We start from the raw sequence: 12598 nt of genomic DNA, 5'->3' as shown, positions 1-12598 counted from the left end.
GACTTACACGGATCAACCAGACTCACCTGGATCAACCACTCACCTGGGTCAACCAGACTCACCCGGATCAACCAGATACACCTGGATCAACCAGACTCACCTGGATCAACCCGACTCACCTGGATCAACCAGACTCTCCTGGAAGCTCTTCAACATCTTCTTCTTGAACTTCTTAGTGTTATCGGACGAGAGATTCCGGAACATTTCGTATCCGAGAACACACACTCCGCCGTGTTGGAACCACTGTTGTAGTTGGAACGCTCTATCCGAGTTCTGCTTGAACCTGTGATATAAAAACGTTTAAGTTTTAAGAATAAATAAAAAAAGTGTGCGTGTACTAGTGTACACACGTAAGAAGTGAAACTTCTTTACGACGAATCAGGCGTGGTAGGGATAAGAAGAAGATGGCGCGTAACGAAAAAATGTTACACTAAATTTTTTTCCAACCCCGATAAAGAAGTTTCACTTCAATAAAGACAGTTATTTAATTAATTAGCATAAGATAAGACTTTGCCTACTTATCACTTTTCAACCAATTTTTCATACATACATATGTTAAATTGGTGAAATGGGTTGTTACTTGTTAGTAATTATTATTAACAATAAAGACTTGGAGGAGCGTAAGAATCGCAATTTCAGTGATGGTTAGTGTGTTGGATGGATGGATTTCTTTAATATAATTAAAGAAAATTATTTTCTTAAGACTTTTTTATATTTTACTATGTACTTAAGAAAGTACATGAAAAGCGTTATTCTTAGAACAGTATATTAATCATAGAAAAAAAAACTTTAAAGTATATTTTTATGCTTTGTATAACCTACCTAGACAGTTCATAAACATCAACTTCATAATCAGTTTCCGCATGTTTGAGCCACATATTGAACTCGTTCACCCAATTCAATACAGTAGATAGCGGACACACAACTAACACTCTATTCACACTCGTCAAATCGCTGTGAGTCAACAATGTGTGTGTTAAAGACACAACCTGGAATAAAAAAATCAAATAAAGTATAAATTGTTGGAATTGTTATAAAATTTGGGTAATTAAATATTTATTAAGTTAAGTAAAATATGTACATACAAACTATTGATCATTAACTCTATTTAATATGGGTAAAGTATAATATCGTCAAATAATACGATACTTTATTTTGCGGAAATGTTTGTTATTAATTTTACATTTACAAGACAATAAATAAAATAAAAATACCTGTAACGTCTTTCCGAGACCCATACAATGCGCCAAAATACAACCGGAACCCTTGTCCTTTTTAATCCGTTTGACGCTTTCAAAACAAGCATCCCACATAAATTTAATACCATTAGCCTGAAAAATATTGATAATTTAGTAAATCCCTACATAACAAATAATATATTTAGGAATTAAAAGAAAATGTGTTTCATTATGTCTATTAAAATATTTTGGGGCTCAAAGCTTAGACCAAAAAAATTTCTACTATCATTTATAAACATACTGTTATTTCTTATAACAATTTGGAAATGGCTAGTAATTTTTATTTCAAACTAGTTTTTAATTTTTATACAACCTTTTTGTGTATTTGATAAAAATAACTGTACCTGATGTGGTTTCAATTTCTTAACCAATCCCTTGTCAACCTCAATGAGAGGCTCTTTTGTTTCCGGATCAAAGTCCAGCACAACTTTGTCCAATACAACTTCATCCGGTTTACCGGATTCATCAAATTGCAAGTTATTATACTGAAATTTAATATCGGAATTAATTATTGTGCGATTATCAAGAAATTGCTACGAAGTTTTTATTAAAATTATTGAAGAAATTGGTATGTACATTTATAAATGTAAATGCAAATTTCGAAGACTAACGGTAACGGTTTGAATTAGGGATGTAACGATACATGATTTTGCCGATACGATACCGATACCGATATTTGTAGTAATGTATCGGCGATACCGATACCGATACCGATATCGATGGCTTGGTAGAAAAATAAATAGTGAATTATGCATAAAAAGTTACCAACATTTAACAGAGACAACTGTTAATCGTATTCCTTGAAATAAAAATGCCAAATCAAAAAACAACAAAACCATTTATTTTAGTATTATTATTTTACGAAGTCAGTTAAACTTTAAGTTATACACATACAATCAGTACCTAATAAAAGTTTACTATTGGTAGAGTTTTTTCAGAAAACAAAGTGCGCACGCGCGGGCGGCCTCCCGCATCGTTCATTGGGCGCGGGTTTTTTAATTATTTGATATCAAAAAAATTGGTTGTTTGTAAAGTAGGTTTACGATCGAGATGTTTACGTGATAACATAATGCAGTGGCAGCGCTCGAGATGAAACGGGAGATCGGTCCGTCTCTCTCTTGTTATACCTGCGATCGCGCTCGTGAGGTTTTGGTGTGACACAAGTTTATGAACATGTCACCCGACTAAAACGATTTTAAAAACGTTATCACGTTAAAAATTAAAAAATTCTAAATTATTTATTTCTTTCCTTTACATAAACAAATTTGTGATTGGAACACTCCTAGTAAGCAAATAAAATGCTTGTGTCAGGAGGTTCCGCTCTTCCTTAACACTATTACAGAAACAGAAATAAAACAATATGAATGAATATAATGCAAAAACATAAAAGAAAAGAAAGAATTTAATAAAAAAATATCGGTATCGGTTGATTTATTATCGGCGATACCGATATATCGGCTTGCCGATATATCGGCCGATATATCGGTATCGGTATCGGTATCGTTACATCCCTAGTTTGAATATTTCAAATAATGCTTAAATTCTGATTAAATATCTTGTATATAATATATGTATTTATATTTTATATTTGTAATATATTTCTTGTATCTAAGCTTTCTCAAACCGTAATCAAATCAATTCTTATTTCAGACACCGGCCTTTAGTTATTAATCTGTAAATCTTACCAATTTTTGTCTTTCAGCAATTCTAGCAATTCTCTCCTTTTCCTCACGAGCTGCCTTCTTTGTAGCTTCTTCTAGTTGATTTTTACCCATAACCTAAAAAGAGGAATATATTTATCAAAATAAACATAGCTTTTTCAAAGTGAATAATAAACATGTATTTAAAGGTTAGATTTAAATTAAAAGGCATAAATAATACCTTTCGTATATTCTTTCTCCCATGCTTATTCCGTCCTTCATTTTCAGTCTCAGATCCAGAGCCCTCACTGTCATCTACATTTTTAATTCGACGCCTTTTCTTTTTACTGTAATATAAAATATAATATTGTTAGACGTAAATTTTGATTTAATATTTTTGTGGATGAATATTGAATAGTGACAACTATTTCCTGTCAAAACATGTTTAGCTATCGAAAACTATAAAAAAAATTCGATCACGAGGCGGGACTCGAACCCGCATCCTTTCGCGCCAATCCGGGGCGGATGCCTGACCAACTCAGCCACTCGTGACCCGCCAGAGCAATCGAATTTATTCTATTCTTTCAGTTTTATGTTTATAAATTTATATTTATATGTTACTTCATTATAAGCAATACAATATCTCACCCTTCATCCCCAGAGCCAGCGGACGCATCACTATCGCTATTCTTTTTCTTCCTTTTACTCTTCTTGACAGATTCCAAGCCGTCATCTTCGGAATCCTCAAAGTCACTCAGCCGCTTGTCCTTTCGTCTCGAGGAACCCGCCTCTGAGTCCGACGAAATGGCATTCGCTTTGCGCCTCTTTAATTTTACACTGGAAAAAAAAATGTATGCGTGTACTAGAGTATACACGTAAGAAGTGAAACTTCTTTATGACCTAAAAAAGGTCACGAGTATGGCGTAATGCAAAAATGTCACGCGTACGGCGTAACGCAAAAATGTCACGCGTACGGCGTAACGCAAAAATGTTACACTAAATTTTTGTCCAACCCCGATAAAGAAGTTTCACTTCAAAAATAATAAGATTTAGCATTATTTACTAGTAAAAATACATTTTCAGATTTATCTGTTACAGTCCAATCGTTAAATCATTAATCAGCTGTTTAAAGACGTTTAATAAAGAGCCTAGGCAATTAATTAAATGGCTGATTCAATTATTGTATATCGAAAAAAAATATCAAGTCCACTTACTCCTCGTCCTCCGATTCGCCTTCTTTGTCACCCTAAAAAAATACAAGGAAGCTAAATAAGTAAACTAACCAACCATATTACACAAAATAACATTTTTAATAAACAAGGTTGTACAGAATATTATAAGAATACTTTTTGGATTTTGAACCGTCAAATAAAAATGTACAAGAAAAACACTTTACCTGCGAATTCTGAGTTTGATTTTGTGAATTTGAGGAGTCACTGTCGCCCAATAAGTCGTCTTTAGCCAAATGGTCCACCATACCGTCTCCATTCAACTCCGTTACGGGAACTCTCGGTAAATCTGTGTTAAAATAATATAAAATTAAAATCACTAAGTATAAAAAGCTTTGTATCAAAGAAAAAGAAAAATACCATTACCTTTATCACATTACCAATATGTTGAAAATGTTGAGCTTTTTTTTTAAATTTAGCTTACCATGTAGTTAAAACTTTTTGTTAAATTTTGTTTTCCACGTGATTTGAGCTTTTTGTAAAATGTAGATTTCCAACTGATTTGAGTTTTTTTTAGAGCGTATACGCACTATGCGGGTAGCCGCATTGCGGGTAGCCGTCCGGCTGACCGCAAGCACAAATATATACGTAATATTCATTTCTATGCGCACTGTGCGGTCTGCGGTAGCCGCATCGCAGTGCGCATAGAAATGAATATTACGTACATAATTGTGCTTGCGGTCAGCCGGACGGCTACCCGCAATGCGGCTACCCGCATAGTGCGTATACGCTCTTAGACTTAGCTTAATATGTTTCAAGCTATCTCTATAGCTAAAGTTGGAGCGTGCAGAAGAGACAGAGCACGATAAATAGATAAAATATTCGTAAGTATTCAATAATTGATTTAGCAGACTAGGACAATAGTTTAGTTAATAGTTCCATAAAACCATTTACCCTCAACTTCCCCATCATTAGAAGCTACAGACGTCGCATCAGAGCTGGACTCCGCTTGGAGCAGCACCTCCGCGCCGATGATCGGTGCTTTCGGCATGTTGGCAGTTTTCGTCCTGAGCCTGCGACGATCCGACGCCGAGCGCCGTCGACGATACGACTTTTTCAACGTCCTAAGGTTTGTTAACCTGTAAATTTCGATTTAACTTGATTTAATTAAGGTGTAACATTCATCCCATTTTTTAATCCGCTTTTCCTCGTTTTTTTTTCTTTTTTAATCTTCCTTACAGCCGTCGTGTTTATAATAGACATTTGTTGAGCAACAGTTGATCAACAATGTTGCAGGAAACTTGGTTTTAAATTGTTGGTCCTTGCGAGGAAACTTTTAAATATATGTTATCAATTATAAAACACGGAATTGCTGAGTAGCGGGATCAAATCAAGGTAGCTTATTCAATTTGGGATCAAATAACATTTTCCAGGAAGTCTAACCGGCAACATGTCACATGATACATTTCAAGGAATGTTGTTTTTATTTATTTAATTTACCTAATGTAAAATGTGCCTTCTTGATTTAAGATTAATTTACCTCATTATTTATATTACATATATTGCAATAAAAATTCTGTATCAACATATCGACGACTCGAAATAACCATGCATATTGCACATCACCAATTAGAGTGGTGAATAATATGACCTATAATCATCATAAGAATCCTGTATCCCAATCCCCGATGAATGGTTGAAGATGATGATGAGTATTTTCGAGAAGTACAAACTGCGTTTTTACACATTTCAAACTATGAATAGTATTGTTTTTGAAACGATACTATTATAGTTTATACTATGAAAATCCTATTCAAAAAACAACTTTAACTATCTTAGCTCTACTAACACTATCACTCTCCATCCATCGGTCAAACTTTTAACATTAGTTTTTATTAGATTATTTACATTGTTATGTACAAGAAAGCATTATAAATAAATATGTGGGAAGGACAAGACTCAATTTTATTATAAAAAGGCCAGACTACTAAATCTATACCTAACAAAAAAAATGAAAAAGTCAATCCATTGGATGATAATTTTATGATTGCGTTATTATTCATTTATAGACAGTGAGAGCTATTGGTATGGGATTAGTAAAATTATTGTAAACTAGCTTTCCGACAGCGGCTTCGCCCGCGTAATCAAAGAAAAACGCGCATAGTTCCCGTAGGAATTCCAGGATAAAACCTATCCTATGTCCTTTCCTGGTCTCGAGCTATTTTTTGAGTTTCGCCTGGGCATACATACAAACAGACATACAGATAAAAATTCTAAATACTATATTTTTGACTTCGGTATCTATCACGCCTTAAGTATTCTTTTAAAAAAATATTCAATGTACAGTATTGATTTTCTTAAGATTTTATTATATTATTATATATAGATAGCAAAACATCATAACCACATAAAGCAACACACTCTATGGTCTGGTATCAAATGACGTTTACAATATGTATGTAGGCAAATTTTTCCCAATTTCCCACTTACCAAAAGGTCCTTGTATCACTAGAAAAATAACTGAATGATCAAGTCAGAGGGTATCTGTTTCAATTTGCAAAAATAAATTTTATAATTTTTAATAAGTTCTTTGCAGACATCTTCTATGAGACTATCATAGCTTATAAGGAAACCATTGTTAATATTCTACTAGATTTTCGAACTATGTATATAGGTATTTTCAACTCCAATAGCCATTATGAAGAAGTTTCACTATTCAAGATAGTAAATTTATATTTTTTTACTGTAACACTTTATGGATATATAATAGGATGTAATAATATGAAGGATTTACCCTAAAGTCTAAACTATTTAAATATCCAGACTCTGTAATAAGAAAATAGCTAAGTAATATGTAGATTTATGTAAACATGAACAAAATCTACTTGGGCCAAACTGTACAAAAGTATGAGCAATCTCATACCGTCTTTCTATTTTATTTACCCTTTAATGTCTTTATCTGAGTCTTCATTATGTGAAAGGCGACTGCTGCTGTCCAATTTAGAACGGCCCATCTGTAAATTTTATTTATATTCATGAAAATCTACCTGACATTAATAGTATAAATGAAACACAATTTTTACTTAAGAATTTAATTATTAGTATTTTCGAAGCTTATGTATAACAGGAATATATTATAATAGTTTCACTATGTAATAATCTACTTTTATATAAAGAAGAAAAAAAAACTTAAATAACATTTCTTGATGACTACTTAGTGTAGGTATCATAGGAAGCATATTAACACCTAATACAAACTTTATTTACATGGTAAATATTAATATTTATATCTGTTTAGAGATAACCAAATTTGATGACATTTTTAAAACACCATAGTTAATAGTTATGGAGCTAGTAACATTTAAAAAAAAGTCATTTTAGTATAGTTGGGTTTTTGATATACTGTTTCTCTTGCTATTTCGGTTAGAGTTCGGGCTGTCTGGTTGGCGTTAGTGGTTGCGTTTATTAGTGCGCACAGGAAAATATCCGTAATTTAAAGTCATTTATTAACGCGTAATTTTTAATCTTTTGCCTTTAGATAGATCCATCAGACATAATTTTTTTTATTGCAAGACGTTTTTTTCGTTGTTAAATAGGTGCCATACGCAATTTTTTATTTCAAAATAATTTTTTAAAAATAAAACGGGAAATATCTAAAATTTTTACATCAAACATGCCCATACATATAGTATAAGATATGACTATCCCCAACTTTTACAATTACTTCGAAAATTTTAATAAGAATTCATTTAGCAACTATAAATAGAGCTTGATGTGGAATACAATGGTATTCCACAATGAGGATGTTATATTTGAACTTAAAAATTGTCAACATCATAACAAAAAGGTCTCCAACTTTATTAAACTTTTATCACACATACATACAGTGCAAATAAAAAAACATATCATCAAATAAATGACTGAAAAAATATGATACCTACTAGTAAAAATAGTAATCTTAAGTTTAAAAAAAGTTGGTGACCACTCAAACGAAACAATTATGCTTAATTGGACAGGCCACTATAATGAAACTTAATATTATATGAAATTATTTGTGCCTAACCTTGGTAGATGTGGAATTATCACTGTCTTCTTGTTGTCTTATACAGTTAGAAGATTCATCATCAGTCATCAACATTTCATTTTTCTTTATTTTCTTTTTTTCATCCTCGGTTTTTTCCGTCAACTTTAATGACCTATCTGATGAAAGTGATTTGCTTTTATTCTTTTTGGAATCTTCATCAGAACTAGATTTGTTTTTAAGCAATTCTTCTTTTCTTTTCTTGTTAACATTCCTCAATTGTTCATCATCTGTATCCGAACTAGAGGAATATGTAAGTAACATCCTCTTAGCACGCATACTCTGCATAATTTTCTTACGAGTCGAGGGTGGTGTGCTACCACTTTTTCGTTTTCTTTTATTCTTTGGAGTTCTATCTGATTGTGGTAAACCAGCATTATCACTATTGTTAGCAATATCTCTATCACTATTGTTACCAATATCTCTATCACTATTGTTAGCAATATCTCTATCACTATTGTTAGCAATATCTCTATCACTATTGTTAGCAATATCTCTATCAGGTGTTATTAGAATTCTTTGAGAATTCCTTCTCTTATTGGTATTTATTTGTGTAGATTCTATATCACTATCTTCTTCATTATTCTTTGAAGAGTTTTTATCATTTGTGGACTCTAAAATGTTATCACTGTTTTTATCTGACATTTTTGCAGCTTCATTGCTATTTTCAGTACATCTCTGTGTGACTTCTGAATTATTGTCAGAATCAGAATCGCGAAGGAGTGAATGTTTTACTTTTTCATTCACTTGCCTTATTTCATCATCTGTACTCTCCGAGTCTGACCCATTTAGTAATGAATTCTTTATAGTATCAATATCTTTGTCTTGGTCTTTATTTTTGTTAGATTCTTCTGAATTCCCATTCTTATTTGTAGACAACTTTTCTGCACAAGAATCATTTAAGGATTCTCCAACCCTATCAGAATCCATTAGTTTATCCAGTGATTCATTGTCTTTAGATTTCTTAAATTTCTTACTGTAAGTTCTTGACTCAGTTTTACTATTACAATCATTATTTATATCATTAGATGCAGAATCAGAGTCTACATAAATATGACATTGAACAGGATTGAATTGCAGAATCTTTTTTAAATTATGTTTTTTAAGAAATTTTTTATCTAATTTTGGCAGTCTTACTATATTTATAGAAAAATTTTTTGGTTTAAATTTATGTTTTAAATATTTCATTTTCTTAATCTTGTGTGAAGACTTTTCTTTCGTTTTTCCTGAATAACTTTTTGTTTTGCTAACCTTATCACTTGCAACATTGTCAGGAGAAAATATTTTATCTGGTTTTAGCAACTTATTAATATTGACACATTTTATATAGGATTTTTTAGATATATCAGAGTCCACACTTCTGTCACTTTCATAACTCCTTGAATTTGTATTTTCTATAAAGGAACCTTCATGGGAATTATTATCTTTTAATTCTGAGACTTCAATATTATTCCCACTCACATCATCGGTTTCAACAGAAGTAATTTTGTTAGGATTTTCCTCTACATTTTCTGATTTGGATTCACTATATTTGTTAATTTCTTGAACTGAGACATTTTCTTTCTTTTTATCATCCATTGGTAAGCATTCACTCTCATTATTCCTTTCACCCTTTTTATATTTGCAACTGGACTCTTTAGATTTTACTAGGTTAATATCATCAACGTTTTCAGTGCTCTTAGACTTTTCTCTGGGACATTTATCTGTGCTAGAAATGTTATTATCTCCTTTTTCAATAGAGATATTTTCTTCATTGGAGTCATATTTATTGTGGCCACCATTATTTTGATTTTCATCAGGGTCTTTGTCCAGAATAGCATTTTTATTTGGGTTAGGTTCAGTATCGGAGACAGTCTTATCAATGTTTTTATTCAAAATCTTACTTTTCTTTTCATCCTTTCGTTTAGCTGATGTTTTTGTTTTACTTCTGGAGCCAGTCTCATCATTGTCACTGTCTAGTTGTGTATTAATATTAACATTTGCAGAATTAGTTATACCTTCTTCAAAACATTCATTAACTTCTACGTTTTCAGTTTTTTTTAAATTTTGACTGTCATTTTGTTTATTGAGATTATTGGATTCATGATTGCCATCAGCATTTAGTTCTTCCTGGGCAATATGGTCTAGGTTTTTTATCTTTGAAGTCTTACTTTTTTTGTCATCTTTTCTTGCTTTTGTTCTACTTTTGGAGTCAGTCTCCTCATTGTCACTGCCTAGTTGTGTATTAATATTAGCATTTACAGAATAACTTGCATCTTCTTCACTGGATTCCCTTACTTCAGGTTCCGTATTTTCAGTTTTATTTTTATTTTCACTATCATTTCGTTTATTTAGATTATTTTCATCAACATTTAGACTATCATGGGCAATTCTGTCCGATTTTAATCTTAATCGAAATAATTTGCAGTCATAAAACACAGGATATTTATCTTGAATAGTAGTGGGCATTTTTGACACACATACATTAGCTGACGAATAATGTTTAATATTGATTTTATTACGACATTTCAGTCTCTTGGAGTTGTACGTAAAATATTCATAAACAGAAATATTTTCAGAACTTGAAGATTTCGCGCCAATATTATGCGTCTGCATATTCTCAATCCGGTCCTGGATGGCTTTGACACTTGTCTCAACATTGACTATTGATTTTTTGGCCAATTCGCATAATAGTAAAACTTTACTCGTAGCCTTTTGTACGGCATGTGTATTTCTTAGTTTGTCTTTCCTTATTCGTTTCTCTTTTAAAATTTCAGAACGTTGTCGCAAATTTGATCCAAGTTTTAATAAATATTGCACGGCTTCGCATAATACATCGTTAACGGGCGCAGAATCCGCCATTTCACAAACCACAACCGCTTTCACCGCTTTATCAACAACAGATTCACCCTATTTCTTCAGATATAACTTAAAATAAAGAAATGCTGCATCGATGGCCTATATTCCATTAATTCACTAAGTTATTTAGTAAAAGTAACAACGCAACGTTAAAAAATTAACCCGAAGCGGAATAAAAAGCAAAAAAGCACAGAGTAAAAATTCATTTTTAATTTGAGCGTAAATGACAGATTCAATTCGATGTACGGTCGTAAGTTTGACATTACCGTGAAATATTTATAAGGTTTTGAATTTAATGTATTTTTATGCAATTATTTAATGTGAAACCCAATATTATTTTAACAGTATTGATCCGTTTCTTGCAGCATTGTAAGATAAATGAAAATCTCCTATGATACTATTAGAATGTAACCATAAGTAAGAGAACACTGCGTAGAACGAAAATGACGTTTGGTTACACATTCACAATTCGGTCGGATTATACGAATTGCTGATATACACAAGTATACTAATATAAACAGCGCCCAGCGGTAATGGCATATATACAAACCATTATATACAATGTGTCTAATTACACACTCTTTTTGTAAGATAAACCAATAAGAAATAGACGTCTATATTCATTCTGTAAAAATTGTAACGGTACAAAATGATTATATGTCTCGTTTAAGTAAAACAAAAAATTACGAGGTACCAATTTTTTGTACTCACCTTTCATGTAAATGGCTGAACTGGTATTTTATAGAGTTCCGTTTTAGACAAACACTTTAAACATGCCCATAATTCATCATTATATATGTGTGTACTGTAAAATAGTTAATTCAAATACATTTTCCTACACTTTGACCGAAATATCGGCAATATAGGCAAGGCAGATAAACTATCCAAAACAGTCGTGAAAAAGTCTCATAGACAAACAAGAATAAGGTATAGTCAAAACGTAGATTACGTCAAACATTTAATGCGAATACAGATAATAGTATGAAAATTAAAATCATACTAAAAAAATTTGTAAATTCGTAATTATAATTTAAATACCTATGTACATAATATGTAAATCATTCTATTATTTTGACTGGCCAGTTGGTTTGGTTGGTAATGGCCCTGCCTTCCAAGTCAGAGGTCGTGGGTTCGATTCCCACTCGGGGCAAATATTTGTGTGATGAACATAGATGTTTGCAAAGGCTGTTTTCCAATTACAGAGCATAATGCGACTCAGTGGCGTACAATGCCGAATACGTGAAACGCACCAACAAGTTGCGCTAAGTTCAGTGTTGAAAAAAAAAAGCTTTCTCCGTCCCTTTCTCCGCAACGGATTTTAATGCGGTTTTTTTAATAGATAGAGTGATTCGAGAGGAAGGTTTTAGTATATAATTTAGTAGGTTAAAGCGGGCGAAGCCGCGGGTGGTATCCACAGAGCAAGTAATATAGGTATCTTTAAACACAGAGTAAACTATAAATGGCAAAAATCCCTTCAGTCACTGTAAAGTTGTAAGGGGCGTTACTTCGTCCTAAATAGGCAATATTGCATGTACGATCATAAATTTTTAATTAACTAGTGCAATTTTAATTAACAGATAGTCATGAAATTTGTATTTAAGACTCTCTGTTACAAGCTCTGCTAAGAGATAG

The 12598-nt window shown here is 32.2% G+C and overlaps 1 protein-coding gene and 1 long non-coding RNA gene across 2 annotated transcripts in view; both read right to left on the bottom strand.

Moving 5' to 3' along the window:
• LOC149486960 (uncharacterized) overlaps positions 1–11341 on the bottom strand; it is a 35361-nt gene extending 24020 nt beyond the window's left edge. Inside the window, exons 1-12 of the mRNA XM_089697186.1 lie at positions 8111–11341; positions 6991–7061; positions 5002–5186; positions 4275–4396; positions 4093–4124; positions 3527–3715; positions 3120–3225; positions 2924–3016; positions 1583–1723; positions 1215–1331; positions 823–989; positions 120–283 (exon numbers count right to left, since the gene is read on the bottom strand). Of these exons, the coding sequence (XP_089553312.1) occupies positions 120–283; positions 823–989; positions 1215–1331; positions 1583–1723; positions 2924–3016; positions 3120–3225; positions 3527–3715; positions 4093–4124; positions 4275–4396; positions 5002–5186; positions 6991–7061; positions 8111–10969 (4246 nt within the window). The 5' untranslated portion in view covers positions 10970–11341. The remainder of the gene's footprint in view (positions 1–119; positions 284–822; positions 990–1214; positions 1332–1582; positions 1724–2923; positions 3017–3119; positions 3226–3526; positions 3716–4092; positions 4125–4274; positions 4397–5001; positions 5187–6990; positions 7062–8110) is intronic.
• The window catches only part of LOC149486958 (uncharacterized), a 72776-nt gene that overhangs the window by 58485 nt on the left and 1693 nt on the right, over positions 1–12598 (bottom strand). The window lies entirely within an intron of this gene.

This window comes from Colias philodice, chromosome 7 (genome assembly GCF_061535455.1).
Source record: "Colias philodice isolate Cphi_HAF_F1 chromosome 7, ilColPhil1 Martin Lab GWU primary, whole genome shotgun sequence".
NCBI lineage: Eukaryota > Metazoa > Arthropoda > Insecta > Lepidoptera > Pieridae > Colias > Colias philodice.
This window is presented reverse-complemented; position numbering and strand designations above follow the sequence as displayed.